Source organism: Quercus suber, unplaced genomic scaffold (assembly GCF_002906115.3).
Source record: "Quercus suber isolate HL8 unplaced genomic scaffold, Cork oak 2.0 scaffold_648, whole genome shotgun sequence".
NCBI classification, from domain to species: domain Eukaryota; kingdom Viridiplantae; phylum Streptophyta; class Magnoliopsida; order Fagales; family Fagaceae; genus Quercus; species Quercus suber.
The window spans coordinates 231359-255474 of NW_027070089.1; the positions used below are offsets into that span (position 1 = coordinate 231359).

The following is a 24116-nucleotide window of genomic DNA, read 5'->3' on the forward strand; positions in this document are numbered from 1 at the left end:
TCACGGTGGAAGTGGCAGCTAACAAGTAAATCCATTCCAAATTCTTTATATAAAGGACTAGACCTTATCAAACGAAGGTATGCATAAATGTTCATCCACTTTTTATACTTTGAGTCATTGGGAGAAATACTTACTTAACTGTTAGAGGGTTCTTGGCCAGCATCACACTGGTGCACTCCGATAGTCTTTTCTTCTCTTTTAAAGTTGTTGATCACCATTGTGTTTGGAGCAAATGACCTACTAATATCATACCTCATCAATAACACTATACTTTTTGTGAGGTTCTATATATTAAGAAAGTCTTTTCATTGGATTATTTACCCAATTTCTTTCTTTCGTCTCTTATCTTATCCCCCACTCTTTTCTATGACCTCACCCACCACCTCTTGTGATCTTTGGCACTTTGCTTCTTGTAGTCGGCCATTCTCACATATCAAATCAATCAAATAGCCATTGGCTACATATCTTCCGTTTTGGTTTTTTTCCGACTTTGTGTTGGATTGTTGAAAGACATTGTTAGTAATGCTTCCAAGCACCTAATATCCTTTATAAATATAAAGAACAAATACGAAAGATAATAGTTTTAAGATGACATAGGGGGGTTATGAATGCTGAAATGCCCTCAAAAGTTGAAAGTACCTTAGGATGTAGCACATTTATTTTCTTCAATGAAATTTAAAAGATATTCTTAAATAGTTATAAGGGGACATTTGGAGAAGGCCCATGAGTCATGAGGAAAATAGAAAAAGAAATTTCTAGATTGATTTGAAGTTAATTAGAAGATACCCAAATTAGAAAATCTAAATATTTGGTAAGAAGTATAACCAAGTTAAACGCAATGGTTAACCATTGATTCATTTTCTGATCCTTGTAATGTTATATGCTTCCGCCAACCACTCCCCCCCCCACCCCCCCCCCCCTCCCCCTTGTTGCGTAACTTATGTTTATTTCATATTTCTTGATTTCATAAATCTATATTGGTAAGGCTTTTCATTTTCAAAGAAAAAAAAAACTAATTGTATTTCTTCCATGGTTTTGAGATTAGCTGAATAGGGACTAAGGAAACCGCAATTAAAAAGAAAAAAAAGAAACGGGAAGCTTTGAAAAGAGGAGAGATAAATGGCTAAACTTTAAGATTTAAAAAATAAGTAGTTTTAGGTGGGAGTTAACAATATATTTTTACTCGTTCTCAAGTTTTGTCTTTATCTAAGTAGAGGGCGTAGAGATATTTTTGAACCACAAAAATGAAGATCCTAAATAAGAGAAGCCTTTTAAATAGTAGTATAGACACGTAAATTTAAGACTTCAAAACAAATAGATTTAAGACTTCTTTATTGGCCAACAACTTCACCTCTTGAGCTAGAAAACAAACAGATCCCCACCCTTTTTCAAATTTGGTGAATACATGTGCTATATTGCCTCTTCAATCCTCTCCTTCTCCTCCGCCTTCGCTGATTCGAAATCTCCATAATTTGCAACACTGTTCGCCTCCTTAGCTCAAAAGCATCGGTCTTGGGTTGATTCAGGTTTGGGTCGTAGAGTGTAGACTTGACTACAACGTGGGTTAAAGTGGCGGAGATTTAGGTTGATGTTGGGTTGATAATTTACTGTAGTACAAGTGGTAAATCATTGGTGTGAGGAAAGCTCGAGGTTTACAATTTAGGGCATTGGTGATCATAATCTATGCTATCTAGTGGTGGTGACAAGTGGTTTGGGGTTTCAGTTTATGCTGTGAAATATTTCTAGTTTGGTTCAAGAGATGGTGGTGATGTTGTAGAGTGAAAAGAGAGGCAAAGAGATGAGAAAATCAGAAAAAATGTTGGTTTTTTTTTTTTTCCTAACCATTAGATCAAATCAATTTTTTTTCCACATGTCACTCATCAACTTAAAAATTTAAAAATGAGAGATGATAGGTAGGGATGGCAATGGGGTAGGGCGGGGCCAAAGGATGGGGTATTCGTTCCCATCCTACACGGTTTTGCCTTGCCTCATTCCCGCCTTTGTCCCGCATGATGAGAAATATTTTCTTGTCGTATCCTCGCTCCATTCTATAAAATTCTACTCCTTTTCTATTTGCCCCACAACTATTATAATTTTTTAAAATATAAAACATGTTTTATTAATAAAAATATACTTGAAATTAAAAATAAATTTATCCCATAAAATCAAACTAATTTTTAGCAAAAATTGAATAGTATTATCCAAGTGTTCAACAAGATAATATCAAAAAAAAAAAAAAAAATCTCATAGTATAACACGTAACAAATTGAAGACAGAGAGCCATGTTGAGTAGAATAAAATAAGCTAATATTGATATGTTTGTTTAAATAATAGGGTTTTAGGGCATGAAAAATTTACAATATAACCTTTATTAATGCAGGGCGAGATGGGGTGGGTCTAAAAAGTCTAAACCATCCTCTCCCGTCTCATAGTGCGAGGCTAAAATCTTGCCTCATTCCCATCACCCACCACTTTTGCTAGGCTGAAAAAACCCACATAAGATGAAATGGTAAAAAAAGGGTCAAGCGGGACAGAACAAAATTACCACTAGAGTTAGCTCAGAAACTTTGTATTATGCACAAGTAGAGCCTTATTTTATCCATAAAATTTAGAAAAAATAGAATTATATGGATTGAGATCAGCTGCAATTCACCTATATTTTACCACTAGAGTTAACTCTCTTTTAATATATTTTATTTAATAGTTGAGATTAAAAGTTGTTTTTTCAATTTTCAATCTCAACTATTGATTACAATTACATCAAGTGTAATACCTACCGAATTATATCACACAGTTTCAGTCACACAACATGCAAGAGGCAAGAGGGTATTGCACCGTATCTGAATCCGAATTATATCACAGCATTTCACAGTCACACAACACGCAAGAGAGGTCGGTGATGAAATTGATTGACTAGACATTTTTCGGATCAAAGGATGAACTCCAACAAATCTTCATTCTCTACTGCCAACGGGCCCAACACAATTCGGGAATAACAAAAATAGTGGTTTCCACTTTTTTTAATATTTTGCCTGTTTCAACAACTGATTGAATTAAAATATATGCCAATCCATCACCAACACTGTTTGGGAATAACAACAATAATGGGTCCCAATTATTTTTATAATTTTTGTTTGTTCCAATAATAGCCAATTAAAAAAAAATACAGGAACCATTTGAGTAGTTTGTAGATATTCTGCCAAAATCTAGGAAAGATTTAAAATATTTCACCCAAAATGCATAAGAGCATTCGCATTTCGTATGTGAAAAATATTGGCAGAAATCACATTTTCGTCTTTACATATTCAGGCGATTCCTACTTTGGTCCATAAATTTTATTTTTACAGCTTTTAGTCTTTATCCTGAAAAACACTTTCCGTTTTGGTTCCTGCCATTACATCAGAGACGAAAAATGCATACATGGCAAACGACAGAATTAAAAAAATATTAAAAATATTTTATTTTATTTTAAAATAAAATAAAATTTTAGTTATAATTTAATTATTTAAATTATAATTGTTCTTCATGTTCTTCCCCCAAGAACATGGTTGCCCAAAAAATAAGAAATTCAAGATTTTCTTCTCTTTTATTTCATTTTCTTAGCATCCAAACAAGCAAAAACATATACAAAACCATGATCAAAAGGAAAATGTAGTCCGTTTTCCACATTTTACAAATTCTCGAATATAATAATAATAAAAAAAAACCACAAATCTCAATCTCTCTCCATTGCTCTGTGCTTCTTTTCTTTTCAATTTGAGGATTGAAATTTTGGAATCTCTCTTCAAATTCACAAAAAGGGTTTGGTCTCAGCAATGTCTTCTTCACAATCATCACCAGGCTACTACAACACACTTCCCTCCACATCCACAACCACCACCAACACCGTTGCCATGCGCTCCATCTTCGCCACGTGCCGTCCATGGTGCAAGCTCGTCCAACCTTTCTCCTCCTTCACATGCCCTTACACACTCGGCGAAGCCACCGCTTGCATCAAGCGCAACCTTGATCTCAGCCTCCTTTGGCACTTGATCTCCATGATCGTCTTTCTCGCCATCTTCATTGCTTGGTCTTTCCTCTACTTCCTCCGCGACCGTCCACTCCTCCTCTTCCACATCATGTCGATGACTGCATCGTCTTGGCCTTGCTCTCCGTCATCACCATTGTCGCTCTAGTCCTCATCAATGTCTAGCTTAGTGTTCTCATTTTGCTAACTCTGGGTCGATAATAATACGTGGGACTATTTAACTTTGAATTTGTATTTAAATCTGGGTTGGTATTTTTGTTGTTCTTGTTCAAGATATACTTTTTTTTTTTTTTTTGATTGGATGTTCAAGATATACTTAGATCTTGATTCATATGGTTTTTGGTTTTTAATTATGTTTTTAGTTTTTTTTTTTTAATTTAGTTAAAATTGATAAATTAGTTTTTTTTAAATATTTTTTAATTCTGCCGTTTGCCACGTGTGTATTTTCCATCTCTGATGTAATGGCAGAGACCAAAACGAGAAGGGTTTTTTAGGATAGGGACTAAAAGTAGTAAAAATAAAATCTAGGGACTAAAGTGGGAATCGCTTGAAAATGTAGGGACGAAAATGTGATTTCCGCCAAAAATATTTCAATTTACCATTTCAAAAGTTACTTTATCAATTATATCATACTATTTTACAATACAATTAACATCTTATATTTTATTTTTACATACAACACATTAAAATAATATAAATTACACAATAAAATAATATAAAAAAGATCTCTCTTCTCTTTTCATCTCTGTTCTTCATCTCTCCATTTCTCTCTCTTTCTCATCCACCCACCACCAACCCAAACCCAGAACAACCACCCATCATTATATGCCTTGCTGCAACTTGAAAAAAGCCTTGATTTTTTTTTTCTCTCTCCAATGCCAATTCAGCCATACTCACAAAGAAAGAAACAGCAGAGATAAAATTCAGCCACCATCCATGTCAAACTCATACCCAATTCAGCCATACCCACCTCTTCCTTTAGGCATCGGTCACAACAGGGAAAAAAAAAAAAAAAAAAACCACAGAACCCAGAAGAACCCAGAACTCCAAACCCACCATCAAATAATCAAGAGAAACCCACCAATCTCCACGCTACAACCCACTACTCCAAACCCACCACCTGACCACAACCTACATAATTGATCCACCGATCCAAACCGACCCACCAGATTCAACTCATAGCCCAGGCTGTAATCGCCACTAGATTCAACTCATGGCCCGAATTGCAACCTCTTATGGCATAGAGGCCCAACCACTAACACAAAGAGAGAGAGAGAGAGAGAGCGAGAGACGAGAGTAAGTCACAGAGAGAGAGGGAGACAAAATACCGAGATGAAGAAAGAGAGAGTTGCGAAAGAAAATGAGTTGACATAGAGGAGAGAGAAAGAATAAAAGGGATTAAAAAACAAATACAATAGTCTACAGTAACTTCTAAATGTAAGAGAGCACTGTAGCGAACTTGTAAAAATTTTTAGGTTTACAAGTCCGAGTAATGCATCATTTTAATGGTTAGATAATAAATATTAGCAACATATGGCATTTACAAGACCCAATGTGAATGCCCTAAAAGGCTAGGTTTGATAAGAATTTTTTTCTTAAAATTTTTTTAATTTAATTCTTTTACCATCGCCAATCTCTACTCTCCATTACCAAACAACCACGATACTAGATCGTAAGCTTCACCCATTTTAAATATTTTTATATAATTATATAACACAGTAAGATATAATACACAAGCACTCTTTCCCTTGAAAAATCCTAATCTACATACACAAAATTATAGTTTTCTTTACCACTTATTGAAATGGATGTTTATTAACACAATCTTCTTGCCAATAGCATTGTAATTCAATTGGTACCTTTTAGTGTTTCTAGTGAGAAGTCCAGGGTTAAAAAATATAATATCGTCTTCTTATCTCTTGATCATAAGAAATTTTTTTAAAATAGTCACTAAGAAACTTAAATTATACAAATCTAATAATGAGATAATTTAAATATATCAATGTTACCAAAAAAAAAAAAAAAAGAACACACACACACACACAAAAACACAAAGTATTACAATTTTTTTTACTAAAAAAGAGAAAAGAAAGAAAGAAAAAATACTGATAGGAGAAAAATGAGAATTGAAAATGCTAAGATGTGAGTAATAAAGTGAGAGAGAGTGTTGAAATGCTGAGAGAGAGAGAGAGAGAGAGAGAGAGAGAGAGAGAGAGAGAGAGAGAGAGAGAGAGAGAGAGAGAGAGAGTTTGTGACTGCAAAGCCAATGGGAGCATAATTAGTGATATTGCTAAGTAGAACTCATGACCACAATATTTCTCTCAATACATTTTTTAAAGAAAAATGAAATTACAAATTATTTTTATGTAATGGGTTAAATGAGTTACAAATTTGAATTATTAGAGATTTTTATTTTTATTTTTGTTTTTGAATAGGCTTTTTGTTGAATAACTTGTTCACTTGTTGTTTGGTCTAATCTTGTTTTTGTTTTTGTTATTTTTGTTGTTATTTGGGCTAATTTTTATTATTGTTATTTACGGTCTTCTAAAATTATATTTATTTATTTATGTTTAGGGATTTAAGGATTATGTTTGACGGTTTTTGGAGTAATGTTATATCTATAACATTTTTACAACAAATTTTATGTGACAATCTATTATTGATGGGTTAAAAAGTGATGTCAATATTGAGCCCAAATTAAAATTAGTAACAGCTTATCACAAAGTATTTGTTGTGCAATTATTGTGAAAAAGTTATGAATGTAGTATTTCTCTTATTTTTGTTGAACCTAAATTCTTGTGAATCTCGAGTTAAGGTATTCAACATTTTTATTAGGGTAGTCAAAATAGGTATATATACACAATTTTCATATGAACTTGAGACCTCCCTAAATTGTGAAAAATGTTATGAATTTGTATGTATTTACAAATTTATTGTAAAAATATATTTTATATTAAATGATATTTATTTACCTCTATAATTAATATTTATTAAAAGATTTAATTTTTTTAATAATCTGCAAAAAATAAAAACATTTATTGAGAGGAAACACATGATTACAAAGGAGGGCTCAGGACATGAGCTTGCTCCTGGTTAATTACATTTGAAAATAGTTTTGGGGAAGAGCCCAACACAAAACAATTAACTATAGAGCGACCAAGATGCTAAAACATGGCCTGCTCTGTTAGCTTCTCTTGGAACCTATTTTAAATTGGATTGATTGCACTTTGGAAGACTGGAGAGAAAGCTTGGCATCGCTTTCAACTATAGCCTATTGAACAGGGCATAGCCAGAAATTTTTGTTTGGAGGCCAACTTATGATACTAATTTATTAGCTTATACAAACTTTTATAAACATGCACAAACACATACATCTATACACATATAACTTAGTATAATTCATAGTGAATCTTTTGAAGTTTTTATTTTTAATATAAGTTACCAAATTGTACCAAATTGTCTATCAAAGTGAGTAAAAAATTTCAATTGAACTAATGAAGTATTCAAAGATATGAATGATCCAAAACTTTAACAGACACAAGAACACATTTTACAATAAAAAATAAATGTGAGAGAAAAAAAAATTCTCTATAACGACTAGATCAATTGGACAAATTTTTAAGAGTATCATTGAACTAGCTCAAATATTTGGGGGGTGTCAAATTCCATTTTTGTAGGCTAATAATTAAAATGTTAAATATTTATATATGACATTAAAATATTTTTAAAATTTACCTCCCCCTCCCCCCCACCCCCGGCACCAACTCGTACATGTAGCTCCACCCCGCTAGTGAATGTTGTGACTCACTGCTTGGTTCTCCAAAAAAAAAAAAAAAAAAAAAAAAGACTTGGACATAGTGGTTTCCACTCTTTTCGACAAAGCAAAAGCCAATGTCCCTTTCCAATCTTTTGCAACTATCACAACATAGGATCTATCTTGGCCAATTGCTACATCGCAGTTAATCTTGATGGTACCTTCTTGAGCTAGACCATTTCTCAATTCTTAGCCGAGGTTGTGCCCAAGAAGTTTCTGGGATAGCCATTGATTGTTCCTGCATTCGTTTTCTAATCTGCCAAAGGCCTTTTGGAATGTTCATCTCTACTTTTTCAAAGATAGTAGCATTTCTAGATCTCCATAAGCACTTTAGGACTAAAGACCCAAATCATAAGTTGGTAACAAACAATTGTTTCTTTGAGAGGGAGGTTCGGCCAATAGGATTGAGGGATAATAGTAGTTCAATAAGATGTTTGGTGGAAGTGAGATTCAGTTCATGGGGTCTGAATCCCCAATCACTGCTATACCACAGGGCTTTAGTTGCCTAACAATACAAAAAAAAAATGTGAATTGCAGATTCAGAGGATTGTTAGGCAGCTGAAACCCTGTGGTATTGTTAGGTAACAAAAGTCCTGTGATGTAGCCTAAGTGGCTTTCTCTATTGATTAGCCTTGCCCAGATTTTACTTTCCAAAATAAATAGATAGGGTAGGGAGATAAGAGGATTTTCTTGTCTCAATCCTTTGGCTGGAATCCAATTTTAAACCTACATAGCCTCTTTTTATCTTAGAGTTTTCAAATGTGTGCCCCACCACCTTTTTAGCCAAAAGAACATTTTTAGTGATGTTTTCTATTTGGAATGAATGCAAGTTAGGATGGACAAGATATGTCTAATTCTTACAACTAGAATTCTTGAAATCACCTTGCAATAGAAGTTGCATTGATAAACCAGAATTGATGATTGGGCTTTTTAATTTTTAATTTTTCTTATAATAATAATTATAAAGGGATTGCATGTGTCATCGAATTGCATTATAACACGGAACATTCCAAGCATTAATGAGTTTTGCTACTTTTCGAATTCACGACTCCTAGACTAACATGTATAATAAGTCATAATAACTTTTCTACTACTAAGCCACCTTTCAAGTTGTTATTGCGATTTTGTGTTATTCCTTATTTTAATAAAATACATATTAGGGTAAAAAAAAGTAATTAAAAATTAGAATGTTTTAAATAATAAAATTAATATATATATTTGCCTATAATAAATAGAAAAAGTTCAAGGAAATCTATTAAAATTAAAATGTATTCTTTCTCATGTTATTATTATTATTATTTTTTGTTCATAAAAAAGAAAAAGAAAAAGAAAAAAAGAGTGCCACTACGCCGCCTATCATTCATTCATAGCATCTCTCACACACGCACACAGTCTGTAGATATTATTAATTTATTATTATATACTCTCTCTCTATATTTATATAAACAAACAAACCCACGCTTCTCAAAGCAAAAACCCAAGCCCGGTTCTCTCTCTCTCGCTCTGTTTGAGATTCAAAGAAAGAGAGAGAGACACTAAGAAGAAGAAGAAAGAAGAAGAACATGCAGATCTTTGTGAAGACTCTCACTGGGAAAACCATCACTCTCGAGGTCGAGAGCAGTGACACCATCGACAATGTCAAAGCCAAGATCCAGGTCCCTTTTTTTTTTTTCTTAAATATCTTTATTCAAATTCGCTTTAGGGTTTGCGATTCTAAAATTGGATTTTTTTTAGGGTTTCTGGTTCTTGATTTGATTATTTACCTGTGGTTCTTTTGTGTGATTGTCTTGCTTATAGCTTCAAGCTAGGGTTTTTTTTTTTTTTTTTAATTTTTATTTTTAATTTGCGAATATTATTGTGCTTTTGGGTTTTTTCTTTTTTGATAATAATAATATGGATGCTTTTGGTTGCTGAGGAAACAGAGGGAAAAGTTGGGAATTTTGATTCTGAATAGTGAATATTTTGGGTTATTATCTTTCTGGGCATGATTACTTTTATTAGATTATTCATCCCAGAAAAAAAAAGGAATTTTTTTTTTTTTTAAAGATTGAAATTAGTCTTGTGTGTGTGTGTGTGTGTGTGTGTTTTGCTAATTTTCTAATCCAAGAGTTAGGAGAGCTGTTGGTGAAAAGAGCAAATTGTTAAAGCCAATATTGAATTTAGTGTCTGCTTTGTAAGCATGGCATCTTGAATTGAATTTTTGAACATTGGGGAAGTTTAACTTTTCCTGCCCAGTAATTAAATAGAAAATTTAGTCAAATTTATGATATTAATGATTTTTTTTTTAAAATTTTTTATATCAGTTATTTAGTTTGTGTCTTTTTATTATAGAAAGAGAATTTTAACAAAAAGAAGACTGTATAGTGTATTTGGTAGCTAATTGGGCAATTGATGACCCTGACTCTTTACAATAGTCCATAGCCTGGGTTTTTATTTTTATTACTATTATTTTTTTAGAGCGTGTGATTTATGGTTTTCTAATAAGAAAGGATGCTTATGCGGTCAATGTTTACTGCTGGGCTTGAGGTGCACCTTTTGGATGAAAGTGCTATAAAGGGGTGGGGTGAGGGGATTGGATTATATGTTATGACTTAGGAGTCTTTTTCTTAGAAGCTACATATAATACTTAGAAATTATGTGCTTACTTCAATCATGCCCATGTTTGTGCTTTGCACTTGTAGGCTTTAGGAGACCTTTGTGTTTAAGTGTATTTGGCGCATTTAACAATATTTATTCAGCTTTTGTGGGTAGACATGAATTTTATTTTGGTGTTATTATGTTGCTTTATAATTTTGTTTGATGTGATACTCACTGTTTTTTTGTTTATAATATTATAATTTTTTTACAAGTTATGGAGAGTATTAATTATGTGGTGGTGTCTAGAGTCTATTATCAATTACATACTAGTACAGAATATGTTTGATTTCTGCTTTTGGACACTTAACTAATTTATTTACCCACTTCATCACATATTGCGAACTCTAGGTTTTGTTTAATTATGCCATCAGGCTACCTATAGGCAGCCTAGATATTGATGTGTTATTGATTTATCAAGTTTATGATGCTGGAAAAATCTCAGAATTGATTGAGGTAATGGGAATTAAACTGGAATTTAGAAAGATGTCTTAGCTTAATGATTGTGTGTTCTCTTGGTTTTTGCAAAAAATTAAAGATGGTTCAGTTAAAAATGCAACTTAGATATAAACACCAGAAACAGAACCATAGCAATTTTGTAGTGACCTGCTTTTTTTCTGTAAAACATTCTTCCCTTTTGCAATTATTTTAGCATGCTGTAACAGGTGGAAATGATGGGATATATTAAAAAAAACACAATGTATCTTGATTTTCTCTAGTAAGTTGCAGCATTTATGTTTAACTAAGTTTGGAATTTATGATTTTCAGGACAAGGAAGGTATCCCCCCAGACCAACAGAGGCTGATTTTTGCTGGTAAGCAATTGGAAGATGGTCGAACTCTTGCTGATTACAACATCCAAAAGGAGTCGACACTTCACCTGGTTTTGAGACTTCGGGGAGGAACTATGATTAAGGTGAAGACTTTGACAGGAAAAGAAATTGAGATTGATATTGAACCAACTGATACCATTGATCGGATCAAGGAACGGGTTGAGGAAAAAGAAGGAATTCCTCCTGTTCAGCAAAGGTTTTATTTTCTTTATCTTCAAATATTATTCTACTTGAGTGGACTATAATTATACATTTATTTATTGCAAGTTCTTCTGTAGTGACCTCCATAGTGTGGATGGGTTGGCCAAGGATCAAAGCTTCCTATTACAACCACCTTGTGATTAAACAGATATAGGCTATGGGTGGACCTTCAGTGTACAGGTTTTACCCATTCACCCAAAAGTGGGCATGGTTCCTCTTCATTTTAAAAGAAATATGCTTTATTTAGTAACTAATCATAGCTGTAAGGTTCAAAAAGGATGTAAATACTTGGCATTCACTCCATCCCACTTTATAGTTTTGGTTTGAAATGACACATATCAGTCGGGTGGAAAAAATATGGTGCTTTGAAAATGTCCTTCACTTTATATTATGGATAGCATGACTTTGGATTAGAATATTGTTGCTTTTTCAAAAAAGTAATGGTAGCATGGGAAATTGACAAAGAACTCCAAGCATGTATCTTGGGGTTGTCCAAAAATGAAAGCAAGACCATTTACAATAGGACAGACGGAGTATATTTATTCTTTTGATACGTGTTTCTTTTTCACATAAATTTAAAATATATACTTTTTGTTTTTTTTTTTTTTTTCTTATAATCAGAATTTCATTTGAGACAATGAAAATGTGGGTGTGTATTTTTGCAAATTATTACTCGTTTTCTTTTTGATTGGATGGCATCATTTCTGTTCTTTTGGGGTAATGGATAAATTGCTTTCTTGATAGGATTTGAATCTTGCTTTTGTAGCATTCATGGGTCTTTTTATCTCACCTAAGTTCTAGACTGTATATGAGATTGGGAATTACATTATTTGCATGCTTTTGAATTGCTATTAGGCACAAATTTTTTTCATTTGTTGTTAACTGTTGCTTGATTTTCTGCAAAGAAAAATTTTCATCTTTAACAGTTGCTTCCAAATTTGTTTTCCATCAATGTCTAATTTAACCTGTTGCTGCTCATACAAATCAATTTCATTCAATTGGTTCTTAGTGAAAATAATGTGAATTCTGAATATGGTCTGTGTCTGTGCCTTTGTTTGAGTGCTAGCCAATGCCAAATATGGTCAGTGCCTGTGTCTTATATGATTTGAAACTATTATCTCATTAGAACTATTACTGATTGCAGGCTTATCTACGCTGGTAAGCAGCTTGGAGATGACAAAACAGCTAAAGACTACAATATTGAGGGTGGTTCTGTCCTTCATCTGGTGCTTGCACTGAGAGGTGGCAGTTGTTAAGTGGTACTATCGTAGGAAACCAGTTGAGGTACTGTGTACCGATACTTTTATGAACGTGTAAGTTGCATGCGTGTGGATAAAACCAAAATGTGGCAGTAAACTTGTTCTAAGGAACCATTCTGGTACCAAATGCTGTTAATTCGCCTTATTTTCTACATCTAGTCATATACTGTTAACTTTTTGTGCATGTACAATATTTTGAATTTTGATAAGCATTTCTAATTTTAGATGGCCATAGGCCATCAATTTTATGGAATTGAGATTTCTCTTTTGAATTCATGTTGGAGCTCATTGTTGTGGATGGCATGTAATGTGAGTCCAAAATAAAGGTGTACCAGGCAATGCCAAGGTGACTTTGGTTATTGGAATAAACTTTACCAAATTTATTCGTTGGTATCTGGTGATGGAGATTATTGATTGAAACAGTGGCTTGTCAATAGAGAAGGTGGATAAGAAGGAATGTTTATGGTTTCACTCACAAAAAGGAGATTCTAAGGATAAAAATGTATATGCATGTAGGGACGCCATGACTTCTTTGGAGTTCCACTAAGAACTAGGTCAATGATCATCAAGAGATTCTTATGCCCAACATCTGCTTCAAATGTATGTCAGGCTGCTAGCTGTGCCAAAGGACTAAGTGCTTGGAAAAGAGATTGTTATATACTCTATTGTTGATAAAAATGCGACTTTTCTAGGTTTTGGGTTTCTTACCGTGGGTGATACACAACCAAATCCTTAAACTAATGAGCTTGTTCGCGCGTGCACACACGCACTATATATATATATATATATATGCTAGTTGGGTTGGGGTCTTATTGGTTTAAAGAAAACTCAACTTGACATCTCAACCAACCAGTTGAACTTTGGTCAATTGGCATGGAAATCAATATCATATTTGGGAGAGTCGGTGTGGGGTGGAGTGGAGTGGGCCATACTGTTTGGGAGAATAAGGCGGATTGATGCATAAGCTTGGCTCTTTTGTTAAATAAAGGAGTGACCCTTTTGTTAAATAAAGAAGTGACTCTTTAGCAAAATTTGCTGATACTCATATGTCTTCCTTCTGCTGTATTAAGGTTACAGTTTTTTTTTTTTTTTTATTTAACTTATTTTGCTACTATTTATAGGTCTTATTACATTTTTTGGTATTATTCATGAGTCATATTGTACTATTTTAGTTAATTTTTAGCTTTATCTACCGTACTTTTAACAACATAATTTTTAGTTTTAGCAAAATAAGCTATTCATAAACACTCTAAAGTAGCTTCTTCTGCAACAGTTGTGATCACTTGTAGGAAGAATACTTCTTTTGTTTCTCTTTTTGAATAATAATGTGGTATATTAGCAAAAAAAGAAAAATAAAAAAGGGACTATAATGTTAAATAAACAAGCATAAAAAGTTTTTACCAAGGTTTTTAGACCCGGACCGTTCATTGAATCGTAAAAGAGAAAGGTTCAAGGGTTTAAGGTCGAACCGAGGTCGAATCGTGATGACGTCATAATTAATTTAATAATTATTTTAAATATATATAAAAACATTAAATTAATAAAAAAAAAAGAAAAATTAACTAAAATAGTCTAATTCATTTAGAGAAGCTTATTTCTAAAAAATACATAAAACTTACAAAAATATAGTACACAACTACACATTGTTACACACTGTGCATAAACTATACATTGTTTCTCATAACTACAGACTCTGTGCATAAACTGTATGCATAAACTGTGTGCATAAAACAATGTTAATTCAAACATAAACTGGAATCAGACATTTTGGGTGACCTTCGCTTCCTTTATTCGTGCACTTCTTAATGATATGGGACCTGAGGCAGGGACATGTGCCACCAACAACTAAACAAAATAGAGTAGTTCCATTCCACAAGGAACTCCCAAGTTTCACCTATATAGGAATTTCTTAGTAAGCCCTGGGTGCAGAAAGTCTGTTCTATTATTTCATATCCAAAGAAAACAAAACTTTTCAAAATGTCCACAAATAGTTTTTAAAATACCAGAACCAATCCAAAATACAACTACACATTGTTTCTCATAATACAACTACGTGTACAACCTTATTTCTCATAATAATGTTTTCCAAGTTAGAGTACACAAACACAACTACATATTGTTTCTTACAAAAATACATAAAAACTTCTTTCTAAAAAACAATAATAAAACTTCAAATTCCAAGTTACACACAGTGTCTTACAAAAAGACATAGAAAGTATTTCTAAAATACAAAATAGAATTTCAAAGTTTAAACAGAGTTATTATGATCATAAATCATCAATGCCATGATAGTTATCATGCTCATCATCATTCCCTGGAAATCGAGGAGGAGGGCCAACAGGTTGTCCAAATGTTCCCAAATCAATTCCTTCAACCTCACTGCTATCATCTACAGATTCTACACACAAGTTTGAACGAGATAAAAAGAAAAATCATTATAATGTTTACAAAAGTTTGAAAAAAATAAAAGAAAAATCACCATAGGTTATTAAATTGTTTACATATAAACTAACCTTCAATATTAGAAGAAGGCCCTGCACTTGCTGGATATGCACCCTTTCATAAATTGCATTCTCCAACTCTTCATAATTAAGATATGGGTCTTCCTCTTCCACAAATACCCAAAAATCAGTTTTGTCGATACTTGCATAATCAATGGGGTCAAAATTAAACTTTTTGTTGTAAAGCCTGCATCATAAAATGTCATGCTCATTATTGGAAAATGTTGTAAACAGTCCTACCTAATCAATTCTAAGCCCTAAGAATGACACTACCAAAATATCTGATCAAGGCTTTGACTTTGAGCAAAAACCCAACTAATCTAGGATTCAAATATTGAAAAACTGGTCATTAAGTACCCAACCAACCTTCCATCCACATTCCACAAACATAGCTGATTACAAACAGTATCAATCAAGAATGCACGTAAATGGAATGTTGAGAATAAATCATACCGAGCTTTGTTCCAATGAGGATTATTGGAAATCCAAGTGTGTAATGCCTCAATTCAGGAATCCACTGAAACAGAAAAAAATAAAAATAAAAATCTCAGCCCATGCAAATGCAAACATCCAACAAAGAAAGACAATGCGCTATCCTAGGAAACCAACCCTTGTTCATACATTTGTAAGCATCCACCAACATATGCCTGCCTAAAAAATTAAAACAAGCATACAATTTTCCTATAGCACTCTGCTCATTGTAACAATAATCCTCTAACTAATCTCCAGACAGAGTCAAGGTATTCAGATTATCCTAAGAGACTAAATCAATCACCATTTTTGTAGTTCAATTTATGAATTTTGAAAATTTGACCTCTGATCTATATCAATCCTAGCTATAATATTTAAAACTTAAATATAATTTTTTATTTTAACTGAAAGAAATTAATGGGTCTGAATCCCACACACAAAATCAGCATAACAAAGCTTCCAATAAAATAAACCCAAAACAATAACTACTAATCCCAACCAATACCCATGTTGCTGTGAAGCTGGGACTAGGGATGCCGAAATTGAAAACCAAAATTAATGCATTTCATTTACACCAAAATTATCCATTAATTGGATGGGGATTATGAAAGCTTCCAAACATCAAACCAATCAATTTCATCTACTATATATATATATATATATATATTTCATCAGAAAGCTTTTATCTTTTTAATTGTTTGGTTTGCAAAATGAGTAGAATAGTAAAGAGTGCGAATTTAATAGAACAAAAAAAAAATAGAAAGATCAAGTACCAAACGACGGTGGCGAGGCAGAGATTGAGTTGCGACGGCGACGAGGGAGAGAGGCAGAGATGAGCATGAGAGAGAGGTAGAAAGTGAGCTGCAATCTGGGCTAAGCTGCGGCTGTGACGACGAGGAGGGAGAGAGGCAGTGACGAGAGAGTGAGGGTTAAGGGTTTTGAGAGAGTGAGGGAGAGAGGCAGAGAGTGATTGAGAGGGTTTCGTTTCACGAATAAGGGTTATTCATTCAGTCCCAAACGTGAAACGATGTTGTATTGGGGGAAAAAAAAAGGGATATAACGATGCCGTTTTGCTCTTGAAATAGAGTAGCCTGCTTGAACCGTTTGAACCAGTCACAGTTCACAGAACTAGACGGTCGGACTGCGGTCCGGATGGTTCCATGCTTTTTTCGCATGGAACGGTTCTTCACCTTAAACAGACTGTAGATCTGAACGGTTCGAGGGTTTCCCGGTTGGACTGTACGGTTCGGTCTGGGTTTAACAACCTTGAACATTGAAGCATGCACCTACCCCTTCTTATTTCTAATAACTACTAAAATCGCAAGGCAAATCTAACTGAATATGGAGGAGCATGAACATTGAGTAATTATCCAATATTCTAAGAAGAATATAGTGATTAGGGGTGGCAAAATTTGACACGACCTGCGAACCCGACCTGACACGACACGACACGACACGAAATTAGCAGGTTATGGGTTGAGACTTAACGGGTTTGTGTCATATTCGGGTTGACACGGCTGACGCGTTTAATAAATGGGTTGGGTTAGTGTTGAACATATAGAACCCGTTTGACCCGTCTAGCCTGTTTAATTAAATGACATTTTACTAATATATCCTTCAAACTCTAGGTATATAAACATATTAGTTGTTGTGATTTATTTTCTTCGACATATTGTGATTGATTATTTGTGATATTGAGATATGCTTTAGTTTTGAATGATTATTTGTAATACAATTACTCATTAGTTCCGAATTTTATATTAAAAATGTTTATTTGTTTGTTTTTTTTTTATAATTTTTTTTTTCTTTTCATTTTGATAAAATCTGATAAACAGGTCGACACGACTGACCCGTTTAATAAATGGGTCGTGTTAGGGTTGAGGAATCTTGACCTGTTTAATAAACATGTCAGGTTAGTGTTGACCTATATAGTCAAATACTCATGACTTGACACGACACGAGCCCGACATGCGAACACGAATTGCCACCCCTAATAGTGATGTGTTACTCCAAATTTTTCCACATAAAAATAGGTTTTATTAATTAATTTCACAGTGAGATTCACCATTTATGTGAGGAGAGAATACTATGTTGTGCCGTATTTTGAAAATACCTAATAATTTTTATATAAACATCTTGGTAGTCTTTTTGATGTTAAAAATTATAACACAAATCATGTGTCGTTATTATGATACGCTACTTGTAAATCAATGCTACTTTGCCACATCAAGCATAGACCACACTCAAAGCCCTTACCCATAGCCTCAATACAAAAACTCCTTATCAAAATTCAACATTCTTCCTACCTTTTCCATTTGTGGGTTCCTTTTTTGGAAAGTACCCAAGTCCATTGATGACAAGGGATCTTGGGCCTCAAAGGATGGATGGTTGGACTAGGTCCGGTTCTCTGCGGCCTATTGGGGTTGTTATATGAACCGATTTGTGCGCAAGTCACATAAAACTCCTCAAGGTAAAAATGCGATTCCTCCTAAGCAATAAAATACCATTATAAGTGTGTGTTTGCGTACTTCAGTTTCAACGTTTGCGTTTGTGTTTGGCTGGTCCCATGGCATTGTTCATGGACTAGCCAACTTGCACAAAAAACGTGAACAATGTTTTGGCCTTTTAAAAAATATTTTGCTACAGTGTTTTTAGCTTTCAGCAAATAAGCGGTATCCAAATAGACCCTTAGTGTTTTAGTGTCATAAAATGACCATTTACTCTTATGAAATAAGTAAAATAATTATTCATAATATTCATAATGAGAAGGAGATTGAAATAGAATATTTAAGGCTTATCTTTTATTGCGTGAACATTTAAAAGAGTTCCTTCACTTGGTTCCCCGAGCATGATGTCATGATACCTCGAACGTGATGTCGTGGTTCCCAGGGGTGCTAGGCCTGTAATCCATGGAATCTAGAATGTTGATTCCTTGAACTATAAGATCTTTCTCCATGCTTATTATGCAATGGAGTTTTGCCCTTCCCGTTACCTTTATAGGTCCTGCATAAGAACATACTATACAGTACACATATCTTCAAATAATTGTTAGTTTCTTAGATTATGATACACATTTTAATACATATACATATATGTAAATGAATTTCATGAGAATGAGTTAGTCACGAGGATCTTGGCCTCTAATTCTCACAGACTTAGTGCTTTTACACAAGGCTTGTGGGATTTGGAACTTAAGTCCAAGTAGCTTTGCTTGGGCATTGCCTTCCAAGATAGTTAGGTGAGGAGGATTTTGTGAGAAAGAGTAATATCTGATGTGTGCATGTTTTGGCATATGTTTCTTTGGAGGCTAAGTGATATTTTGAATGATCTCAAGGATATGGGATGAATTCCTCCACCTTGGCTCTCTTATTTTGTTCCTTTCCTCTCCCCTCTCCCTTGTTAGGCTCTTGAAACTCTAATAATTATCTTTATGAACCTCTAAACTCTCCTCTTTTTCCTCCATCGAAATCCCCTCTTCCCCCCCCCCCCTCTTTTACCATGCCTTTGTGTTTTTTTAATAATGGACGTGGTCTGGTATCCCATGCGAGGACATCCCTAGTCTGTTGGGTAAAACCATGTCCTCTGGAACTTGAAAAAGTGCATTGGGCAAAGGTTTAGCTTAATTAGGCAATTATTTCTCAAAGTGGGTGTTTAATTTTAGCTACAAATGGAAGATTCCTTCTTGGAATGTCAAAGAGTGGGTGAGCTACTCAATGCAATGGATGACAGCTTTGATTGAAAATGACAATTAAGAGGAAATTGTGGGGAGACGTCATGCACATAGAGGAATTGAGTTTTCTAGTGGTTCATGCATTCCAAGCAAATATATGAACCAAGGAAAATCATTGGGATTTTCCTTTCACCAGAAATCACTCCCTATCGGCCAAACCACTTCTTCCTTACTATTAACTTGGGATCCATGGGCTTGGACCATCGGTTACAAAGATAATATCTAGTTTTGCTTGTTTTTTTTAATGGTTTTTGCTGGAAATTTGAACATATCCTTGTCTTTCCCATACATCAGCCAAGATTCTCTTCTCAAGGCTTCAAAAGGACACATCAAGGGCCTTGATGTTGATTCTTCTTGCTGCATATCCTCTGGCTTGATCGAGATCATTCTTCTTGCTGCATGTCCTCTAGCGTGACCAAGTTTGGGTCCTCTTTTTATTTATTTATTTTTATTATATATATATATATATATGCATATATATAATTTTATTATTATTTCTTTCTTTTTCCTTCTTTTTGGGACTTTGGACCTTCATGGTCCTTCTTAACTTTATGAATTGAGCTTTCTTTTGTTAAGACCCATGATCTTTCTTTACTTTTCGTGGAACGGGCTTTCTTGTCAAATTTTGGTCCTCAACACCATTTTACTAGAACCAGTATTTGTTACACCAGATTTCGATATCAGTTAAGCACTTGTACCTAATTTTTATGTGGATTTTTACCCATTGATACCTAGCCTTGACCCTATTTATTTAAATTTATAAAATTCAAATGAAAAATTCGATTAAACTATTTGTTTCAATGACTCACTCTTATTACTGAAAAGTTTTTAAAATCCTAGGTAAGTGTTTGTAAATGTTGGTAACTATAATTGCATGGACATGTTAAAGTCATCAACAAAAGATTTACATCTCAGAAAACCATAAATGATTTGATTTGTGTCACACAAATTAATTGGTGACTATAACTATTATATGCTTACATAATAAGAATCTATATCAGATTTTAGTACCTTGAATTATTGTTTCTCCTTGCAGCTCAATGCCTTATTCATCTGTTTCAGCTTTTATTTGACATCCTGGTGAACAAAAATTTTCTTCAGCTCTACATCACATTGTTTTTCAGTTTCTGATACGGGTTGGTATTCATAGGATTGGATGATCTAAAGTTAAAAATGTGATTTTGCATCCAAACCTTCAAACTAAAAGCCAATTTCTCTCTCTCTCTCTCTCTCTCATTTATTTATTTTATTTTTTTAAAACAAAATAGGATTTCAACGTATATATAAGTTCATAATCCATTTCAGGTTCAAAGGTTTATGACTCTTCCAAAGCTACTTAACCAAATAGGATAACCTGACCCAAAACCCCCTTTTTTGTGCTTTTTTATATCTTATTTTTTATAATAAATAAACAGAAATAGACTGATTTTATATCACATTTCAATTCGAATTAGCAAAATACATGTTGGATGGAAGGCGATTGTGTGACGGGTGCTGATTGTCGATCATGGTGGGAATTACTAGAAGCATCCTTACTCTCCTAGTGGCCTGTGCTAGTGGCCCTTGATCTTGTCCAAACCATGCAACCTTTTGTCTAGGGGTGGTAATTCATGTTCGCGTGTCGGATTCGTGTCGTGTCAACTCATGAGTATCCAACTATATGGGTCAACACTAACTCGACATGTTTATTAAACGGGCCAAGATTACTCAACTCTAACACAACCCATTTATTTAACGGGTCAGTCGTGTCGACCTGTTTATTAAATTTTATCAAAATGCAAAAAAAAAAAATATATATTAAAAAACAAGCAAAAAATAAATATTTTTAATATAAAATTCAAAACTAATGAGTAACTTCATCACAAATAATCATTCAAAACTAAAGCATATCTCAATATCACAAATAATCAATCACAATATGTCAAAGAAAATAAACCACAAACAACTAATAAGTTTATATATTTAGGGGTTGAAAGGTATATTGGTAAAATGTCATTTAATTAAACAGATCAAATGGGTTCCATATGTTGAGCACTAACCCAACCCATTTATTAAACGGGTTAGTCGTATAAACCTGAATATGACATGAATCCATTAAGGCTCAACTTATAACCTACTAATTTCATGTCATGTCGGGTCGGGTTCACGGGTCGTGTCCAACTTTACCACCTCTACTTTTGTCGAAGAAAGATAAACTACAAAACACAAAATTAATCTTTTCCACAGACAGTGCCAACTAATGATACACAGAAAATCGGTAGGCTAAATGCTCCGAGCTTCAATGACCTAACAATTGCTTGGAAGGCCTGGAAAGGAAAACGCACAATCAAAGGTGACCGAGGTGGACCGGCCAAGAACCCTTCGATATGCTTAAGTTAGTTTCTTTCTTAAATTCTAGAGTTCCAACTTTTTAGGAGTTGTCTCATACTTCCTTCATTTGATATGAATGAGTATTTATATAGTGTGCACTTGAAGCGGTTACTTGTATCGTAACTTCCCCTATATTTGAGGAAGTTAGAAGGTTCAGGATTAACTTCCACAACCACTATAGGAGTTAGAATATTCAATCTTATCTTCCATAACCATCATTGGAAGTTAAGTACTTAGTAAGAAGTTATAGCAATGAACTAGGATTTTACTCATGCCTTGGAATAGTAACATGTGGTTCAATTCACTAACTCTTGTAGATAAACTTTTCTAGAATTTTCCCAAGTGTCTAGGGTCGTCCATGTGTTTTCCTCATGGACGACCCATGTGCCTATGGACGACCATCATACTAGGTAGAACCATTCTTGCTTTCTCGACCTGGATGAATCTCATGGACAAATTGGAGTTGGTTCAATTTTCAGCTCACTATCATATATATATATATATATATAGCTCTTAAAACATTTATATGTTAGACATGTTTTGGCTCAAGTGGCCCAAACAATTGTAAGCTCATGTATCATATTTACCCTAAGTTAGTCTATAATTAGCCTAGAGTTAGTCAATTTTTCTAGTATATAAAATCCTATATTATGTTCATTATAATACAAGTGTTTAATATAATATGTAATTATTAAGAGCTTTCTCATTGTGGACATAAACTTTTGTATGTGTATACTGTCTCTTAACTTCAGGCTTCCGCCTATCATTTAATCATCACACACACAATTAACTTTTACATATAATAATGTTAATCTATGCCCACACCATTCCAATCATAAACCATCAATTAATATCTTCATAGCTAGTCATACTATTTTCCCTTTGTAACTTTTTGTGTACATCCCTTCCCCCGATCCCTAACAAATTCTTGATCCACTAATTAATATTCATAAATTTTTTCTCTAGGATCTTAATGCCCCCAGCCCCCCACAGCTCCCTCACCAATAAAGACCTTATTTTCATTCTCATTTTAACCATTAATTACCTGTGGCTTTGGCTTAGATTGTAGCCCTCCCTCTAAATACACAGGTCTCCCTCAAGTATGAGCTACTCCAGAATTTTTGCTACAGTTGTGGAAAGTTAAGCCATGCAAATTTTTATTTTTAATGGGTGCACAGATACACTCATTAAAGAAGAATCAAACAAGTCCAACTACATTGAAAAATAGCAAAATCAAATAAATAAAAACTTTTGTTAACAAATTTCCTAAGAGTGGTGGTTAAGATGCATTTAATTTTCTATTAATTAATTATGTTTTTATACATTTTAAAAAAAAAAAAGTGAAACTGTACACATGTATCCCAAAAAAAAAAAAACACACACTCAATCACGATGAATTTATCATATAAACCAATAAATAAATAACAAGGGCACTTTTTTTCGTTGAAAAACATACATTACAATTTATAATTAAACATTTATTAATTTTTAATTCGTACTCTTAATGCGCTCGTTAACATTTCCCATAAACAAACAAGGAAAATGTTAACTTTAACTAAAATAAGGAAATGTTAATTGATACCTTAAGAGCATTTTTAATTAAGCATTTTTAAAATCTTTTTATAGGAAAAAAAAAGTAATTGACTTTTTGACATCTGTCCATATTTCCCATAAAAATAGCATTAAAATTCAAAAAATTCTAAAATTATTCATTAATCAATGCCTTAAGGGCATTTGTTAACATAATCCCCTAATAATAAAGCATTCTACTTAAAAATAAATAAAACTAGCCTCTGAGCACGCGCTCAAAGGCTCTTCTATTTTTTGGGTAAAAAAAAAATGAATACAAGGGGTGAATTTTGTAGATTGGAAGAGTTTTAAAACTAACAAAAGAGTGATTTTACTTTGTAGGGAGTTAGTGAGTAGAAGTAGGAATTTAAATCAACATAAAAGTAGGAGTTTATTAGAAGCAGGAAGACATTTCAACGTAGAAGTAGGAATGTATTATTTTCATCAATTTACTATTTTAACCTCATTTTTAAGTTTTAGGTAGAGGTATTTTTTACAGTAAAAAAAAAAAAAAAAAAAAAGCAATAACTAACTTTCTTTTGCCAATTTACTATTCTAAACTCATTTTTAAGTTGTTGGTTAATTAATTTAGGGGTATTTTTGATAGGGAAAAAAGAAATAATTAAATTTCTGAATCCTCTTAATATATACAATTTAGGGGTATTTTTGACAGGAAAAAAACAAATAACTTTCTGAATCCTCTTTTTA

The 24116-nt window shown here is 33.4% G+C and overlaps 2 protein-coding genes across 3 annotated transcripts; both read left to right on the top strand.

Moving 5' to 3' along the window:
- The first annotated feature begins 3815 nt into the window (after positions 1-3815).
- Positions 3816-4175, top strand: LOC136064222 (PRA1 family protein F2-like). Its single transcript, XM_065765688.1, has one exon. The coding sequence runs from the start codon at positions 3816-3818 to the stop codon at positions 4173-4175; it is 360 nt and encodes a 119-aa protein (XP_065621760.1).
- A 5107-nt stretch (positions 4176-9282) lies between these two features.
- LOC112031842 (ubiquitin-NEDD8-like protein RUB2) lies at positions 9283-13020 on the top strand. 2 transcript variants are annotated; one of them, XM_065765690.1, is made up of 4 exons: positions 9283-9496; positions 11244-11503; positions 11586-11688; positions 12653-12775. In XM_065765690.1, the coding sequence occupies exons 1-3, from the start codon at positions 9404-9406 to the stop codon at positions 11650-11652; spliced, it is 420 nt and encodes a 139-aa protein (XP_065621762.1). In that variant the 5' UTR covers positions 9283-9403; the 3' UTR covers positions 11653-11688; positions 12653-12775. The 2 variants fall into 2 exon arrangements, with proteins under 2 accessions (XP_065621762.1, XP_023920322.1); XM_024064554.2 differs by lacking the exon at positions 11586-11688 and having other exon boundaries at positions 9288-9496; positions 12653-13020.
- Positions 13021-24116: the final 11096 nt, after the last annotated feature.

Bases quoted from the DNA above. Each gene is read 5' to 3' on its own strand.
- LOC112031842 (XM_024064554.2), top strand. From the start codon at position 9,404: ATGCAGATCTTTGTGAAGACTCTCACTGGGAAAACCATCACTCTCGAG. The intron at 9,497-11,243 runs GTCCCTTTTTTT...TATGATTTTCAG, and splicing joins ATGTCAAAGCCAAGATCCAG to GACAAGGAAGGTATCCCCCC. The intron at 11,504-12,652 runs GTTTTATTTTCT...TACTGATTGCAG, and splicing joins ATTCCTCCTGTTCAGCAAAG to GCTTATCTACGCTGGTAAGC.
- LOC136064222 (XM_065765688.1), top strand. From the start codon at position 3,816: ATGTCTTCTTCACAATCATCACCAGGCTACTACAACACACTTCCCTCC.